This window comes from Penicillium odoratum, assembly GCF_028828045.1.
Source record: "Penicillium odoratum strain IBT 22623 chromosome Unknown utg000001l_segment0_segment0, whole genome shotgun sequence".
Taxonomy (NCBI): Eukaryota; Fungi; Ascomycota; class Eurotiomycetes; order Eurotiales; family Aspergillaceae; genus Penicillium; species Penicillium odoratum.
The window spans coordinates 5,302,669-5,321,005 of NW_026643143.1; the positions used below are offsets into that span (position 1 = coordinate 5,302,669).

At 50.3% G+C, this 18,337-nt stretch overlaps 5 protein-coding genes across 5 annotated transcripts; 1 reads left to right on the top strand and 4 right to left on the bottom strand.

The window, feature by feature from the left end:
- Window positions 1-321: 321 nt before the first annotated feature.
- On the bottom strand, window positions 322-1,827 carry ugp1 (UTP glucose-1-phosphate uridylyltransferase; the record flags this gene model as incomplete). The annotated part of the gene is made up of 1 exon (XM_057135848.1): window positions 322-1,827. The coding sequence occupies one exon, from the start codon at window positions 1,825-1,827 to the stop codon at window positions 322-324; it is 1,506 nt and encodes a 501-aa protein (XP_057001784.1).
- A 2,210-nt stretch (window positions 1,828-4,037) lies between these two features.
- Window positions 4,038-8,692, bottom strand: N7520_001914 (uncharacterized protein; the record flags this gene model as incomplete). Its single annotated transcript, XM_057135849.1, has 3 exons — window positions 4,038-8,309; window positions 8,359-8,421; window positions 8,486-8,692. The coding sequence occupies 3 exons, from the start codon at window positions 8,690-8,692 to the stop codon at window positions 4,038-4,040; spliced, it is 4,542 nt and encodes a 1,513-aa protein (XP_057001785.1).
- A 2,048-nt stretch (window positions 8,693-10,740) lies between these two features.
- On the bottom strand, window positions 10,741-12,625 carry sti1 (Hsp90 cochaperone STI1; the record flags this gene model as incomplete). The annotated part of the gene is made up of 4 exons (XM_057135850.1): window positions 10,741-11,485; window positions 11,539-12,241; window positions 12,302-12,495; window positions 12,561-12,625. 4 exons carry the CDS (start codon window positions 12,623-12,625, stop codon window positions 10,741-10,743), a joined length of 1,707 nt encoding a protein of 568 aa, XP_057001786.1.
- Window positions 12,626-13,040: 415 nt separating this feature from the next.
- On the top strand, window positions 13,041-14,169 carry N7520_001916 (RPC34 RNA polymerase subunit family protein; the record flags this gene model as incomplete). Its single annotated transcript, XM_057135851.1, has 2 exons — window positions 13,041-13,288; window positions 13,353-14,169. The coding sequence occupies 2 exons, from the start codon at window positions 13,041-13,043 to the stop codon at window positions 14,167-14,169; spliced, it is 1,065 nt and encodes a 354-aa protein (XP_057001787.1).
- A 533-nt stretch (window positions 14,170-14,702) lies between these two features.
- Window positions 14,703-15,950, bottom strand: N7520_001917 (putative PHD finger domain protein; the record flags this gene model as incomplete). Its single annotated transcript, XM_057135852.1, has 1 exon — window positions 14,703-15,950. The coding sequence occupies one exon, from the start codon at window positions 15,948-15,950 to the stop codon at window positions 14,703-14,705; it is 1,248 nt and encodes a 415-aa protein (XP_057001788.1).
- Window positions 15,951-18,337: the final 2,387 nt, after the last annotated feature.

Sequence of the window (18,337 nt, forward strand, 5' to 3'; positions counted from 1 at the left end):
CATAGTGACTGTGCTACGAGATTCAGGAAAAGTGTAAGTCTATAATAGAATGGCATTGACTTGGAATCCTGGACCAAAGTGCTTGAAAGAAAAGAAAGACCGTCGATCCCAACTCAGTCAGAACAAGGATAAAGACGGACAATAGAAGAAAAAAACAAACGCTGGATTATTCAAAGGTAATACAAGCACATGCTTGGCATACGCCATGGGCTCCAAGCCACAAATGCACCTCAGCACAGATCGGATTTCACTGCGAAGGCTGTATCCTCATGCCATTCCATTGACCGAGGTCGAACGGGATAATAATTTTTAATTAATTGCTTAGTGCTCGAGAATTCTCAAGCTACCCTGCACAACGCAGTTCTCAAGCACGGATCCTGGGGGAATGTCGATGGTGCTGCCCTCGGTGGCGACAATGATGACGGTACCCTTGAGGGTCACGTTGCGGCCAAGGTTGACGGCACCGGTGATGGTCAGGTGGTCCAGCTCGACAATGCGAGGGATGCTACCAATGCGCTTTTGGAAGTCGGAGACCTTCTTGAAGTCAGAGCCGAGCTTGATGACGGGGACACCACCGAAACGGTTGGGGTCCATGACCAGCTGGCCGTGCTCGAGGCGGTACAGGTCAGACTTGACGACCATGAGATCGGAGCAGGTCTTGACGGGCAAGAAACGACGACGGGGCACGTTGACACCGTGGGCGTTCTTGAAGTGTCGGATGGCAGCACCGACGGCGGTCTCCAGCTGGTAGATGGCCTGGTCGGCCTCACCCTTCTTGTCAGCGGGGATGGACTTCTCGTTGGCAATAATCTCCATCTCGAGCTCGTTCTCCTCCACAACACGCTTGATAGCACGGACGTTCATCCAGATGTTGTTGGTGTTGAAGTACTTGAACTTCTTGATGGACTTGAACTCGTTAACGTGCTCCTTGGGCACCTGGGCGATCTCGAGCAGGCGGACCTTGCCGTCCTGGTCAATGATGGTACCACCCTTGACATCAGCCTTGGTCTTGTCAGTCAACTCCATGATGTACTCAGCCTGGGAGTCAACCATGTGCTGCAGAATGCGGAGATCGACAACGGCGCCGAGGTTGTCGGCGTTGGACAGGAAGATGTACTCGATGCCACGCTCGATCAGCTTGTCCAGAGTACCGGAGTTGTAGAGCGACTCGAAAACGTCACCGTGACCGGGAGGGTACCAGTCCTGCAGGGGAGCGTCGAAGCTCTTGGGGGCGGGGAGAAGGGAGTCCTTGATGATACGGGGGTAGCGGGACTGGTTGAAAGTGATGATATCGACGTTGTGGCCCTCGTACTTCTTAATGATGGACTGGGTGTCCTGGTCGGTGTTGAAGGAGTTCATGAGGACGAAGGGGACATTGACGTTGAAGGTGCGGTTAAGGTGCTCAATCTGGCGCACCGACAAGTCCAAGAAGGACATGCCCTCACGGACCTCGATGACGGACTTGGGACCAACGCAACCCATGGAGGTACCAAGACCACCGTTGAGCTTGACCACAGCCAGCTTGTTCAGGAACTCGACAGAGGCATCGGCACCGAGCTCTTCGTAGCCGACAACCTGGGAGGGCTGAGGAGGAGCAATGCGGTCCCAGGTAACGGAGTTACCCTTGGCCTTGTCGTTCAGGAAGCGGCGGAACAGGGCGAAGAAGTTGTCCATCTCAGTCTCGAAGCGCTTCTTCTCGTCACCCTCGGGGACGCTGTCGGAGAGGGCGTTCAGGGCATTGCGCATCTGGGAGGCAGCCACACTGGTGGAGGCATTTTCGAAAGCCTGGTTCGAGGCGATCAGAGTCAGCGTTGTTTCCAAATCCATGATGGTAGCAAAGAGGGGTAATCCAATAGGCGGCAAAAATGAGCGTAAGGAGGGGGGTCCGGGATCAGGGTCAGGATCAGGATCAGGATCAGGATCGAGATCGAGATAACTGAGGAATGGGATCGTGATGGAACAAATAAACAGTATATTGATCAGGAATGTGATAGGATGACAGGAGAGTAAAGAACAAGGTTCCCCCTCAGCCTCATGTTAATCCCAAAACAAACAGCCGCAAATGTGCTTACTGCCCAAAGAAGCAGGAGCGGAGCTTCACCCCGTGATGACCATGTATATTGTGAATTGCACTTACCATGTGTGACTGGGATTTTCCATGGTGCTTGCCGGCAAAGCCAGAGGAAGCATCAGAGCCAGGAGCTCGAAGGTGGGTGGGAAGTGCCTTGGAGGCCATTATGAAGGGGAATAGGAGTTGGTGTTAAGAAGAAAGTGAAAGGGAAAACCTGGAAAGATAAATAGGACCAAGTTAGCGTGGATCACCAACGTGGCTGCAATTTAGAAGAGGGGTTTGCCACGAATGTCGATCAGCTCGGGTTCAGGAGCCACGGGATGTCGACAAGCTGCCGTCATTGGCGTGGGCGGGAGAGATAAAGAGGAGCTTGGGAGGGGATTGTGGCGGCAAACGTACCAGGCTTGAGTTCAATTGTCAATGCTCTTGCATTGAAAGGCAAAAAAGCTTGGAAAGAGAAAGTTGAAGGTGGGGGAGTAACGTGATATTTATGATCCCTGTTGAAAGCTCAACAATTCTATCTTCAAGTACGTCCGTTTTCGCACGTTCCAGGAAGTACACACGGATGCAAGGGTCCCTGTCAGTGGGAAATTTACAAAAAGTTACCCAAAAAGTTACAAAAAATTACAAAATAAAACGCTAAATAAAAAAAAATAAAAACAAGGAAAAGGGGGGAAGTCAGGTAGAACACTCTCCCGTGGGGGTTTCTACTACATCAATAGGAACAAGAAAGTGCCATTTTCGATGCAAGTTCCAGAACTGGAGAGCCCATTTCCCCCCCCTTTATTTACATCCACCCGACTCGTCGTCCGGTCGGGTGTGCTAAACCCACTTTACTCAGTTGCCCCACTATCATTGCCTGGAATCTCAAATGGCCCCCGAGTTGACCGCCAAGGTCATATCAGAGACATTGTGGCTAAACCATATGCACCTATGCACCTAGATATTTATAGGAAGTTTCTGATTTTCTACATGTCGAGAAGTTTGCATCCGAGCTCTAGTTCAAGTTCAAGTTCACGTTTGTTCTAATAATACCTACGGAATGCTGTATCCCGATAACATTCCTCTCCCGCAATCGGACAGATCAACAACACGAAATATCAGATCGATACCTCAGGTATAGCAACAGAACCAAATCCTAGCTAATTAGCCTCCTAGCTAATTAGCCAAAAAAAAAAAAAAAAAAATTACCCGACATCCATGAGACAAAGATCTGAAACAGTTCCAGACTCGAGCAGAAAACCTCTGAAATCCAATCCAATCACTTCATACGGAGACACAAATCTCATTCAAACCAAGAATCTCATATAAACTAGACAACATTCGGAACTAGTGTGGATCCCATCCAAATTAATCCAAACTCCACCGAGAAGTTGCCGGGATTGCCTACGTAATTAATGCCAAGAATAGGTTGGAATTGAAATTGAAATTGAAAATGGAAATGGAAATGGAAATGGAAATGGAATTACGGAGTAGAAGTAAACATGACACTCACTATTGATTTGCGTACGTCAATTGCGCCCTTTTATGGGGTCTACTCCTGAACTACTCCATACTTATGTATCTGACTACGATGCACTCCTGATCTAAGCTTTGGAGTGGATCATCCTTCAAGGGGCTGTGCAGTTGAATAGGGGGAAGTTGGACCCCTATTCCAAGGTTTCGGTAGTACGGATAGGGCTGTTACGTACCTCTGCTACTGACAAAGTGGAACATCGTGTCAACATTGAATTATGATGGGTCTGATATAAACAGCCGGGAGGAATTCATTGCACGCTACTCTAACGAGACCGAACATGAACATAACAAACAAGAAAGAACAGTTGAACATTGAATGCAAAACAGGATATCATAACGATCGCAAAGCAAGTCATTTGAGGGTTTGCAAAGTTTTGGGTTGTAGTTCTCCATATACTTGACTCATACCTCAGTCATAGCCATAAGGCAGAGAGTCTGTTATTCTCCATTAAACACCACTGACATTCCGCTTGCCGAGGAAGCTGCGGCGAGACGGCTTGCGGGAGTCTGGACTCTCGGATCCTTCTTCAACACCGGCGGTGGAATGCGAGGTGGTAGGACGCAAGCTGGACTCCGAGGGAGTGAAACTAGATCGAATCACCACGGAGCCGGAACCAACTGTGATAGCCTTGTCCTGGTTGGCATCTGACCCCTGGTCAGACACGGGGAATGGTGCTTCTCCGAAGACATCGTCGGAGCCAAAGGTGGAGTGGTTGACGACGCGGACTTGGTAGAGCGCGTCGGCGAGCGCGTGTGGGACCTTGAAGGTGTCTTCGAAGGTCACTGTATCACCGCTAGCCTTGTGGGCCTTGGTCTTGTGTAGTTCCTTCATGCCCTTGGAACCCTGGGCGCGAACAATCACCCGCAGGTTAGCGTTTGGGGGGAAGTTTGATGCCGAGACGATGGTGATAAGGGCAGTCCCTGTATCACCACGGCCGGCGCCACCAATTACGCTGAGGTTGTCACCAAATTGGGAAACAGTGCTACGGTTGCGGCTGTGCTCCCTCGTGGGGGTGATAGACCCGGGGTTATGATCCACCAGAGCGGCGGATGGAGACAAGCCACCTGCCGTACCGTGGTTCTCTTCAACGGTGCTTTCAGCCACGGACATAGCATCGGCATCACTTGGCTTGTTCTTGTGGATGCGGGACATGACACCGTGCTTCAGGAATGAGGCACCACGGACCACGTTACCACCAACAAATCCAACACCCTTGACCGGGGCACCGACAATCTTGCCGGGCATGGCGAAGGTGCCCGAGAAAGTGGCAGAGCCCTGGCGAGATCGAGTTACGTAGTTAGACTTGAAGAGGAGCTTCAGTCGGATAACACCCGACTTGCCGTTCAGAGGCAGAGTTATCTCTTGGGCCTGGAATGGTTCTAAAGCTTCAAGATCGATCGGGGCAGCACCCAACCAATCGGCCGAGTCACCAAAGTCCCAGTCGTACACGTCGACGTGGAAGTTCGCACCAATACGAGAAGAGATGGGGATCTCGAAGAACTCGTTCCAGGCTGGGTGGAGAGTCTTCTTCTGGACCTTGGTCTTGTATACGTCCTTGTTGTCCTCGCCGATGCGGAACTTGCAGTAGGGATCGCTGAATCCGTTTCGGTCGGCCGAGGGCAGATCCGCGGCATCCAGAACATCAACACGCAAGGTACCCATGTTGTTGATGCTCTCCCTGGGGTCAAGCTTCATCTGCACAGGGATGTAGCGAGCGCTCACGGTGACCTTGCTCACCTCGCCGGAGTTGGAGCGAAGGACAAGTTCGGTAGGGGTATACAGGATACGCTGCAGAGTTGGTAGAGTATCACCAGTCAGCTTCGCAACGGTGTGCTCTTCGCTAGAATCCTTGGGATCATCCTTGTTGACCAAGCGCAGAGTGAGCTTGGAGAATTCCAGCTCACGCACAAAGGCCTCACCAATATCCGCTGTCTTCACAGTCTGCGAGTGGATCTTAGGCGAAGTGTAGGCAGGGAACATGTAGTCATCAATCATAACCTCCAGTTGCACGTTGCTGTGAGCCAGCTTGCCCTCATGGAACTTGAAGACGAGGAAGCCAGACTCGTATTTGCCGAGATCATCCGCTCCGACGTAGGTCCTAGGGATTTCCTTCATGGACCGCACAGATGCGGTCTCAGAGTCGCGACCAGTGAGGGTGCGAGAAAGACTAGTCTCAAGACTGGCACGGCCATTGGTGGTTGGCTCCCCATTCGAGGTACCGTTGGTAGCCGCTCCATTGGACAAGCCCTTGGAAGCCCTCGAGGACACGCTAGCAGTCTTGGAGTGGGTGGCCTTGATGGGCGTGGCGGGAACCTCAGCGTCACCCTCCTTTGCCTCTTTCGCTTCCTCCTCTTCGTCGGCTTCATCCTCAGGGTTCACCACCGGAACACTAGGGAAGAAGGAAACAGTATAGGTGATCCGACCCTTGTTCGGGCCGTTGCCGATGTGGAGATCACTGGTAATCAGCTGCTTCTCATCATCAATCTCATACTCGCCGGCCTCGTTCTCATGAACAAAGTCAGACGCATTCAGCTCAACAAAGCCGAGAGTACGGTCCTTGTTGATGGTCTCTTCATCCATGACCTCCACGCTCAGCTTCTCGCGAGCGCTGCGAATAGGAACATACACAACCTCGTCCCATTCGGGGTTCAAGTTGTTCCGGAAAGTCACAGTGCGACCCTTTGTCAATCCAGACAACAGTACACGGGCGTACGGGTCAGACTTGCCCATGGCCTCCAGGTTGCGCAGATCAGTGGCACGCTTGAAGTGGAAGCGCATCACACCAATCGGGTCAATGTAGCCAGCGCCACCAGCGATACTTCCCAGGGCAACCGGCTTCCAATCCAGGACTAATTTGGCCCGTCCAGCCTTGGCTCCATGGAGGTGGAACCATTGCTTGCCTTGCTCCTGCATCTTGATTAAGTCGTTCATCTTGATTTGGTAACGACCAAGGATCGGGTCGGCCATCAGATCAGTGTGGTCCTTGATGATCAGACCCAGCTTGGCGTTCTTGCGATCTGTGACCAAGAACTCTTTGGAAGCATCCTGGAAGATGGGGTTGTTGGTCCGCTTCAGAATCTTCGTAGTGTGGATCTCCTTCCCGTTCAGCAGCAGAATACCATAGGGGTTCAGCTTTCCAACCAAGCCCTTGGAGCCATCAAGATCCTTGGCCTGCTCGACAGTGAATTGCGCGATACCGGTGTTCAACTCTGGTGGAGGCTCAGTCTCACCACTCTCCAGTTTTCTACCTTCCATAACGGGGAAGAAGCGAATATCTGCCTGGACAGCACCACGGTGACGGCCACTAGAGAGGACCTCCAGGAAGACGCCCTCGTGTGTCGGCTCTGCCTCAAGCTTGTCCAATCCGAAAGAAGCAACACCAAGTTCCTTGTCCTTGCGGAACTCATTCCAATCAAAGACCTTGATAGACAATGCGTCGGTGTAGGAAGTGATAATAACATAGATAGTTTCGTTCCAGCGAGGACTGTCGTTGTCGTTGACAACCTTGGTGCGACCCAGCTCCGTTCGTCCATTCAAAGACACCACAGCGTAAGGATCGGGAGTGCCAGCGAACTTATCAGGGTTCTTGAGCTGACTAGCACCGTGCAATGTGACAGCGACAACACCAATGGCTTGATCGACGGGGTTTCCAGCAAGCATCTTGGCAATCTCAATCGGGAAGACGTTCGGGTCGTACATCATGGGTCCAAGGTTATTGTGGATCTGCTCCTTGATGAAGTTCTCCAGACCAGGAATGAAGTTGATATCGAAACCAAGGAGATCACCTCCAAGCGGCTTACAGACGTAATCAAACTCAGGCTTGTCCAAGAAGCAAACATCCACACGCTCGATGTGCGGGAAGGCGAGCTGCAGCTTAACCTTGACGCGCATCAAGCCCGAGCAGGCCATGTCCTCAACAATCACATCCAGACCCTTGCTGAGCACACCCTTACCCACGCGAACCTCCAGGACAATCTTGGGGTTGATCTTGTCCTTGAGCTGACGCGCGGTCAAATCCATGATATCGTTGGGAGTGAAGCTGAATTTCCAGTCCATGATGACGGTATCAGGCTCGGTCTTAGGGTAAGTCTTGACATGCTCAAGACGCGGGGGCTTGGTACCCAGAACGAAAGTCTTCAGGCGCAGACTGTCCAGAAAGGCGGGGGTCGAGGTACTCAGCACCTGGTCGACAGTGCTGATAATGGTGTCGCAAAGAACCGGGGCATAGATAGGCCAGAACTTGACAAGGAAGCTGTTGATCCACTCAAGACTTTCATGGTCAGTCTCCAGGCGAGCCTTTGCCATTTCTCGATTAATATCGTCACGAAAATTGCGCCGCACTCGACGTAGCGAGGTGCGGTAGTAGGTACTGCATGCCGCCATCACCATCAGTACCCAGCCGATACCACCGCCGAAAGTAGCCACAAGCCACGAGCTGAGACAGGCAAATGCAATGACACCGGCATTGTGGTACCAGTCACCGTAGAACTTATCCGAGATGCGGCCCTCCAAAAAGGTCTGGTGGTCGAGCAATGTGCCCTCTGCCAGCTCCTCATCGGTCTTCTCTACGTGAAACTTGGGCGCCCAACCAGTGCGGTCACGCGCCCACCTCATGTCCTCTTCCATATCCCCTTTCTGTCCCTCGGGCGCATTGGCATCCTCGGCGATAAGAGCGGTTGCTGAGACTGGCGGGGGTAGAGCGTAGGATTTTCCACCATCCTGCTCAGATTAGCATCGATCGCGTGGTCGGGTCCGGGGAAGCTCGTACCTTGTCTGTTTGCACCGCAATTCCCGCTGGCTTGCTGTCATGATGGAAATCCTTTGGCAACCGCTAAAAATGGAACCAAATTAGTTGTCCCGTCTCCTGGATCTGTTTCCTTCCATGGTGTACATACCGCTTGAGCCGCGGCAGCCTTGTCCTCTGGTGAAGCATTGGGATCGAATTGGTATGCCGGAGCTCCGGCTTCCCGAGTCTCCCTCACGAGCGCCTCCTCGACAATTTCTGGGTTGACCTTGGAATTGGGATCCTGGGCCAGATCAGTGGCTAAGTCGACCATTCCCTCCTCTTTTAATTCAGTATTCTCCGCCGGGACAGACGCCATGTTGGCGGTCGGCGCCTCTGTATCGCCGAAGGGTTAGGTATTTGGAATTGAGGAGTAGGGACGCGTCTAGTGAAGTGGTTAGAGATCCATGGGTGGTGATGTGGGACCAGCGCAATCTATGAATGGTAACCGGTTTTGGTGAGGGGAAGAGAGGGGAGAATGGGATGCTTACAATACAACGAAAAGTCGAGATCCGATGCTGCGGTACACCTGAAGGTGGTAAGAGGGAAAATAGAAAAAAAATATATGTAAGATGTAAAATGCAAAAGAGGGTCTTCGGAAAAGGAAAAGGAAGAAAGTGGAGAGAGCGATTGGGGGGAGAAGCTGTACGGGGATTCGACCGGTTGCGTCAATGGAGCACCTGTGTGGCTGGGCCGCAACATACGTTTTCCGGTACGAAGTAAATAGAAACAATTTAAGAAAATTTACATAGAGGCGAAAATCCCCATTCAAAATGAGATGATTGGAGCCTAAAGCAATTTATGGAGGGATCGACTTAGTGACGTATTTACTTAGCTGTATTTGGTCCCAAGGTACAAAGTTCAGCTTAGGTACTCCGTATAGTACCTGGATTAAAGATATAGCTACGGAGTATAGAGCTACAGTACATCTACGTTGTATGTCGAGGTAATTTTCATCCAATTTTTCTACGGAACTATACGGAGCACTCCGTAGATGAAATATGATCTCCGATTTGCACTTTGTTTTCTCGCTAACATGAACCCCATTCCCAGCCACTTAACTAGTTTCTTAGTGTGGAACTATCGACTGCCCGATGGGGTAGCACCGCCACAGTTCTATAGGGGGAACACTGTGGCTCATAAGGGGGAATAACAGCCCTATATAGAAACATTGGAATAGATATTTATTGAAAAATTTTCATACACTTCCACCTCGAGTTCACCTATATATACATAAGCACCCTATCCCCCTCGTAAGTAAGGAACCTTGAAATTATACTATGTCGTACACGTGGCACACAAGTTAAATTCTCAAATCAATAGTCGCTTCTCACGCCTCTAGACCCCGATTGGGACTTCGGACACACAGATCGCCCTAAAGTAGTGGATACAGGCCCAGCTCCCTACAATGACTTACTCTGAAATTTTACAATTCAAGGTTTAAAAAGTAAGCTCTAGTGCCATAATCTGCCACTATCTCAGATAGCGGGATTATATCGGTCAAGATTGAAACCCTGTCTCCAAGCCCATCGTAGCTGATTCGTTCTTACTTGTGCGTCTCCTGCAGGCCATGCAGAGCACGGCTGGCCTTTTTTTGATCTATCAGTTATGTGGCGGGGGTGTACATTACTTTTTCCAAGGTTTTGGGAGGGGGAACCAGCCCCTTACACTGAGTTGACCTCGGTTCCCAACCCTACGGCGATGTTTTCCGTGTGACGCTATTGTGGGATGTTCCCACCATCGTGTCAACCCATGGATCCCGAATGTGCTTTGGGCTCTTTGGCCCCACTGATCAACTTCGGCCTTCCTGTTCTTTTTCGATTTTACTAAGATCTGCACCAATGCAAGTGATGCTTGCTAGCTAATTGGACTGCTTGTGTGAGTTTGACCGTCCAGATGTCCATGTAAAAAAATATATATTTAAAGGTTATTTTATAAAGCAGCGGACTAGGAGTACAATGTACTCCGTGTTTAGTAACTTGAATTGAACTTGAATCTACCTTCGGATTTTATCTTTACTCTCCAACATTGGCATCAACATCTGAACTTCAAACATTGAATGTTGGTGTTGGTGGAACTGTGCGCAACACGGCACCGATATGTAAATATGTCTAGGCACACCTCCGTTTGTGCATGGCTACATTATCAATTGGATTGAAACAATGAACCTCCGAGCACTGGTCAGAGTCACTTGACACAATGGAGATATGATTATTTCATGCTAAGCAACTTATGATAAAATGATTTTAGGAACATTGAAAGAAACACTGAAACATGAAGCACTTTAGTGATATCTGCAAGAAAGCTCGTCACATCTTGACATCGTTGCAATATAACCTACCCCGTATACACGGAAGGGGAAGGAATTTACCGACCCATGCGGATCACACCAGCAGCCATCAGCTTCTGGATTTTCATGCGCACCTGGGCGTTCTGCATGTGCTCCTGCAGCGCAGCTGGGTCAGTCTTAGCTTGCTGGAGGATGCTCTGCATGACAGGATCCTGAAGGATAGACATGATCTCGGGGTCATTCTGGATGCGAGCCGAAGTCTGCTCCTCGGTCTCACCAGCACGGGCGCTGAACTGTGCATCCAGACACTTCTGCTGGTTCTGCTCGATCTCACGTCGGTTGCTGCCGTCATCGTGCTCGGCAGCCTCGGTGAAGGTGTCCAGAGCACGGTTGAATTCCTTCATAGCGATAAGGGCCTGGCCCTTGCGCATGTAAGCACGAATGAATTTGGGGTCAAGACGAATGGCCTCGTCGCAGTCCTGGACGGCCTGAGGGAACGCCATCAGCTTGATAAGGGCGGCGGCGCGGTTTGAGTAACCACGAGGATCGGTGGGAGCACGCTTGGTCATCTCGGTGAAAGCGTCCACGGCAGCAGGCCAGTCAGCCTCCTGGAATTTCTGCTGACCAAGCTCACGGGCCTTCTCAGCCTCGGCGGGATCGATATAGGCGTTCTTCTCGTTGGTAAGCTTGGTCTTCTCGGCGGCGCGCATCTTGGCCAAGGCCTCGGGTGTGCGGTGCTCGGTAAGAGACTTGTGGTAGAACTCAATGGCCTGAGTGAGGTCACCCAGCTTCTCGTAGGCACTGCCGATGCGAGTGTAGGCCCTATTAAAACGGGTTAGTAAGAGTTTTCTTAGAAAGCCAACGAGTCATCATACTTGGCAATGGTCTTGAAGTCAGCACGCAGCTCACGGCCCTCCTCCACGGCCGTCTGGCAGCTCTCAATGGCGCCCTGGTAATCACCCTTCTCGAACTTGGCAGCACCAAGGTTGTTCAGGTAGGTGATGTCCTTGTGTAGCTCCCACGCCTTCTCGTAGTGTTCAATGGCCTGGTCGAACTGCTTCTGCTTGTAGAAGTCGTTACCAATCTTCTTCTCCGCATCACCAGCCTCATGGGCCTTCTTCTTGGCGATGGTCTCCTCATCCTCCGGCTCAGGAGTAGGCTCCTTCTTGGGCTGCGGCGGCGGAGCAGGCTTGGCATCAGGCATGGGGGTGTCCTGGGCGCCGGAAGGACCACCCTCACCGAAGTTCATATCAATTCCAAGTAGCACACTCATCACCTGCAGGAAACGCGGGTCGCGGATCTCCTCTCCGACACTGTTGGGGTTCTGTTGAATCTTCTTCAGCTTGGCCATGAATTCGGCATCGGCAAGCAGGGGAGCGGTCTTGGGGTTGCTGGCCAGCTTCTGGTACAGGCCCGGGTCGTTGAACATGCCTCCGAGACCAGCGCTGGGGTCTCCCTCAACACCGTCGGCGGTGGCCTCGGCATTGATGGCGCGCTGAACGGCGCTCATTCCTGACTTGGCCTGGGCGTTCTCGGGCTCGATCTTCAATGCCTCCTCGTATGCGTCATGGGCGGCCACTAGTAATTTATCAGTCACCGATCGCTTGGAACTGAATACCATTGCAACAAATCACTTACGGAGGTCTCCCAGACCCTTGTAGGCAGCTCCCTTACGGGCATAGCCCTTGGACCAGTCGGGCTTGATACTGATCGCCTTCTCGGCATCTTCCAAAGCTTTTTGGTACTCGGCTTGGGCAGCGTAAACAGCGGAACGGTTAGAGTAGAGGATGTGATTTTCGGATTCGATTGCGATAGCTTGAGTGAACTTCTCACTGTGAACCCCATATCAGCACCAGTCTCCAACGTTTCAAGTCCTAAAGGCGGGGTATTAACGTACATAGCAGTCGGGTAGTCCTTGGCCGAGAAGGCCTTGTTGCCCTCGGCTTTCAAAGCGTCAGCCATATTGAGAGATATGTGAAAGATATAAATGGGGGTATATGGAAGAGTTGACTTTGACTGGGGTTCCAGTCGTTGATTTATGAGCTCAGTCTACCGTGAGCTTCTGGAAATTTCCGTCCTTTGAAGTTGATGCCTGAGGCTAGACAAAAGTCAAATGTTAAAGCTCCGGATACGCTAATCCTAATAAGGAAGCCCGACATCCCCGCTGCGAAAAAGTCGCCAAAAAACACTGTGATTCACAATTTTTCTTGACTATTGACTCACACGAGCGAGTTAATCATGCTCCTTTAACTTCTCCTGCTCTTGCAAGAGGCTCGAGTCGAACAATGCCATCTCACCCCCTCCAATGATCCCCTGATCCCCTGTTATCTTGTCACACATCGAGTCTGACTCCGTTCCCTTCTCCAACTTCCCGACCATGGCCGCCGCGGGGTCTCAAGTGAAAGAGCTTGCCTCGCAGCTCTACGACGCCTGTGCAGAGCAGTTCGACGCGGACCACTCTTTCTACCAACAGGACCTTCTCAGTGTCTCGGTCATTCCCAATGATGATGTTAAGCTCCTACTGGAGTGCGCCCAGTTCCTGGTTAATCAGAAACTGTTTCGACTTCTCGAAGGCCAGAACAAGCGCCTCGTCTGGCGCATTGTCGCCCGCGAAGATGCTGAAAAGTATGCCAGACTCCTTGAAACCCGTAAAGGCGCAACCGAAACTAACGGTTTTTCTTTTTCGCAGACTCCAGAACCTCAGCGACGATGAAGGTTTAGTCTTCGGTGTCATCCACTCCAGTGGCCGCTCCGGCGTCTGGATTCGCAACATTCAGAATCGGACTAACCTACACAAATCTATCCTTGACCGCTGCCTGAAATCGCTCGAAGGCAAAAACTACATCAAAACCGTCCACAATGTCAAGCATCCCACAAAGAAGATGTACATGCTGGCCGGCCTGGCACCAAGCGAGGACGTTACCGGAGGCGCATGGTTCACCGATGGTGTGCTAGACGCAAACTTCATCAACAGTGTCGCCGGATATATCGAGTACACCGTCAGCCGCAAGAGTTGGTACGAAGGATCCGCCGACCGCGGTCGGTCCAACAAGCGGATCAAGACTATCAGCGGCAAGGCCGATATCAAGCCGGAGTCTTCAGAGAAAGTTTTCCTTCCTTACCCTGCCAACTACACTGGATATCCAACTCCCGAGGCCATCACCCGCGCCGTCAACGAGAGCGGTATTACTCCGGTCCAGCTCACCCCGGAGAGTATCATTCAACTCCTGCATATGCTCTGCTTCGACAAGAAGCTTGTCGCCCTTAATGACGGAAAATACTACAAATCCCTAAAAGACCCGGAAGCCGTCAAGGCCAACCAAGCTCGCAAGCCACTGGATGGTGGCGATGAGCCTCAATCTGCCAGGGACCTGGGAAAGAACGGTATGACCGAGTCACCCTGTGGTCCGTGCCCAAGCTTCCGGCTCTGCACTCCCGGTGGAGCCATCAGCCCGGAGACCTGTGAATACTTTGATCCTTGGTTTGAGAAGAACCTCGGGTTCTAAAAGCACTGCTTTGGTCTTTCGGGTCCATTCAAGTCATCGACCGAAGGCTTTGAAATGTGATCTCGTCAGCCAACGAGTGAGAGCATGTTAGCCTCTCACTCTGTACCTGATTACAGACACGGCTTCCCGTGTCCGCACATTTGCATGGAAGATGAAGGAAAAGAAAAAAGGAATTTATGTGCATAGCGATGGCGTTGACTTATTACTTTTACCCTCGGCATCCACTTCTTGTGGGCGATGCGGTCTTGCTATACCTTATCTTACGGATAGGCATATCCTGAATGTTAGATATGTGGTTAGATAAATACCAACTTGGGTTTCTTGGATGAAATTGCTAAATGGTGTAGATTTCATTATAAGTGGAGTACCTTGTCTTCGTAACGTACTAAAGTGGGCTATTATCAGAAGTGCAAAAGTAGTTTAGCAAAGTCGAAAATGCATCTTGATATTCGTATAAACTTGAAATATGAATCCCTTTGTCCCCCAACGCCGTGGGTATAAACCAAAATCAAAGAAATTTAAAAGAGGACAAATCACTTGCCCAGGGTCTTCCTGCACTCATCACAGAACCATGTCCCCACAGGCTCCCTCGTTAAACCAACACACTTCCAATGGAACCATTCATACGGGCAGCTGTCATTATCGCATGCCACCATATCTCCATGGCTGACAGTGCGACAAGTGCAATAAACCTTGCTATCCTCGTTTCCCTCCTCCTCTTCCTCCTCATCATCCATGTCATCTTCACCTCCACCCGTATCGCTCTTATCAGAGTCCGACATGTCGGCACTGCTAAGCATCGAGTCATCATCTTCATCGCCTTCCCCATTGGGCGACTTCTTGGACAATTTCACCCGGTGGCTAGCGCTTGAAGATCGTTTACTCGGTTTGCTGGAAGACTTGATCTTCTTTACTTGCTGGTGAGGCGCAATTTTCTTCGTAAGGGGCTTTTTGATCGCCCCGCTCGCGCGTGGGCCTGCACTTCCTGCACGGCTGGCGGTCGGTGTCCCGGCCTTAGGCGTCCCAGGGCCCATAGAAGTTTGGCGGAGGTTTGATGAGGCGACCGGGAGGGTGTTTAGAGAGGGATTCAAACGTCGGCGTTTACTGTCCACTGCACCAGCGGAGGACTCGCGCTGGCGTTGTTGGAGGTGCACCCCTGTAGTTCCAGCTGGGGTTGCAGGTGCAGAGTTTCGGGCGGCAGCTTGCACGACGAGTGAGGGGACAGGGCGGGGAGTGGTGGACTGGTTTAGACGCTGTGCGGCAGCCAGGATGGGATTTGTGTTTCCAGACGTCGGGTTGAGAGGGGTGGAGTAGGAAGATGGTTCTGAGGGGTTGGCGTCCGGCAAGAAGATACGGGGTGGATCGCGGTAGTTATTCTTGTTATCAAACAGGGAGGGTAGAGGAGGGTCATTTGTGAGTAGACCCTCTCTGACTAGGTCGCGGATGCGCACATCCAGTCGCTTGATTTGGCGATCAAGAAGGATACAGGCTTTGTCGCTGAGTTGGATCTTCTCTTCTTGAATCTGCTGGCTGCGGTCGATGTTCTGGAGGACGGATTTGCTGTATTGCTCTTCTTTTGGGTTGGGCGCCAGGCTACCGTTGAGTTTGATGAACTTTTGTATGCTTCCGTCGCGAGAGTTGATAGTGGCCCGGCATTCCTGCATGATCTTGTCTTTGGCTTGAATCTCCTCCATCAAGTGATTGATCTCAGCTGGCAGATTTGCTGCATCGTGTACAAAGTGCTCCAGGACGGTCGCGCAGTCTTCCGCGCCGTGCGCCATCGTGTGTAGCTTTCAGGAGATGCGAGTGATACTATCAGGAGAGAACGGGGACTGGATCCTGGTCAGCTGAAAGGAAGTCGTTCCGGATTATGTTGAGAGCGACTGAAGATGCGCTAATTAGAGATCGCATCGCAAGGAGATCAAATCCGGAGTTGAAGAGCGAAGTTTATGACTAATATTGACCCACTAATCAGTTAAGGCATCGATCCACTCAGGCATTTATATTCTACTCAACGTGCCATCGGCCTGGCATAGTTTCTTCTCAGCTATCTATTTGTAGCACATCGCTAATTAAGATAGGAACACTTTTATCAATTACTGAGATTGCCAATGCTGTCCTGTTGTTAGCCAACGACGAAGCTTTGTTTGTGCCACTGCTAAAGCGACCACCGGAATAACTCGACTGCGTTATAAATTCCGTGGGGTATCCAATATCCTTGCGACCATCTGCGATGCAGCTCTGGCTATATCAGCGGCGACGAGCTTCTTTGATCCTTTTTTGATCGGATCTCGCTAGTACGTCGATGGCGCCTTGGATGCAAACAACCCAGTGGCTCACTTGGAGGGAGAGGCCACGAAGCATTTGGTGCCCAAGGACAGACATAAGCCCCTTGTAAAGTGTTTTCGTTTGATTGGAACCGGAAATTCTGGTAAAAAGGGATTGATGACGATGTACTCAAAGTCCACACGATGCTCGTCATTATTGTCACTGAAACGGAGAGAACCAAGCGATGGTTCATCGAAGGGTGGGCTGGACAATTCAATAAAGATCTTTACTTGCGCTGCAACGTGGAACAGGAAATACAAAATTTTTGTTTGGAGAACGGTAAATAGCGATATCTGATCGAGATAGCAACGGAAGATTACAGTGAGCACACAGACTGTAGATCCCGTGGGAGAAATGTGTTGAGAATTTTATTCCGAAACAGAGTATGTACATTGAGGACGTTTCTTAGAACAGGAATAAATTTGGGCTAATGATCTTCAAAGAAACCCCCTGTTGATCTCTCTATAGCTTTGAATGTGAGTTAAAACTCGATTGATCTGGTGAATTTTAGGCTTATCCATGGATATATTCTTAGATATATCGTTTTCGCAAGATGACAATGAGGTTTTATCACCCCTTAGGCAGCTTGCGATTCTTCCTTTGGCAATTGTAAAAGCTGCTTTTTCTATAAATGAAAATTTCATGATGTCTTTCGAAATGCAAATAGTTTTTGGATCGGCCAGATTAAGAAGTCACCGACCTTCTAAGCAAAGATATCGACGCCAATGGGCGATATACTAATATGGAGAACCCTGTGATTACAACATGGCTGATCTCATTCGAGCATATCTGCAAAAGCCTCTAGCAGCCATTCATCTATCATTGAGCTAAAGGACATCCCTGAATCTCTTCTGCCGCCAGCTAGATCTCATATTACCGAAGGATGGAGCCATTGGGACATTGAGAGCATATTATAAGGAATGTTGTCGACGAGCGCAGAGGTTGCGAGATGCTGGTATTCGTATTACAGTTGTTTATAGAACACTATGCATATCAAGCGATGAGATTCTTTCAATACGATTCAATGTATGAGACCATGCTAACATATCTGAACTGGAATAGCGTGTTTCAATGCTCTTCGTGATTAGAGATAGATTACATGCGAGCGTGGTGACACATGTGGTAAAGCTCGGACATAAGTCTGGACATTCCAATGTGTCCAACTAATAAATTATGATTTCAGAAGTGATAATAATCGTAGCACTTATTCGGCATTCGTTCCCGACACTTGATCGACGTGACTTCCTAAAGAGGTTTGATCGTGGGTTTCGAATGGCTGGCAATAAGAACCGCGAGACAATACATGTCGAAATCCCCATTAGTCTGATATTGCCTGTCGGAGAAAACAGGTTATACCTGGAGTAAGCACTATGTGCTACACGAATCCACTTTATTTGTTTGTGGCTATTCGCATCTCGCTAGGATAGGTGGGTGTTTATCCCGGTGACTTCATCCTGCGTCACTAGCCACTAATAGTACCAACGCAGGCATGAATATAGTTTTGGATTGTTCTCAATGTTTGTATTTCTACTTGGACATTTTTGCTATTCAGGGGAACGTCACCCGTGCTGGGTTTTTTTGTCGAAATTTACTTATATTACTTGCAATGGATATCTTTGTCCAAGATTATCCGGCTTCAATCCTGTTGCCGCCGCCATCATGGAGGCGCCTGCGTCGGATATGATATAACATTGAGTCCATCGCTGTGGCTACTCGGTGTTTGGGGTGTTTGTGCCACCCGCCACTGTTGAAGGCCATTTAGGTAGGAGATGTCTGATCGCGTTCCCTGCATCGAGCTTGTACATATCGAAAACCTGGCAACGATTGTATATTTTACGAC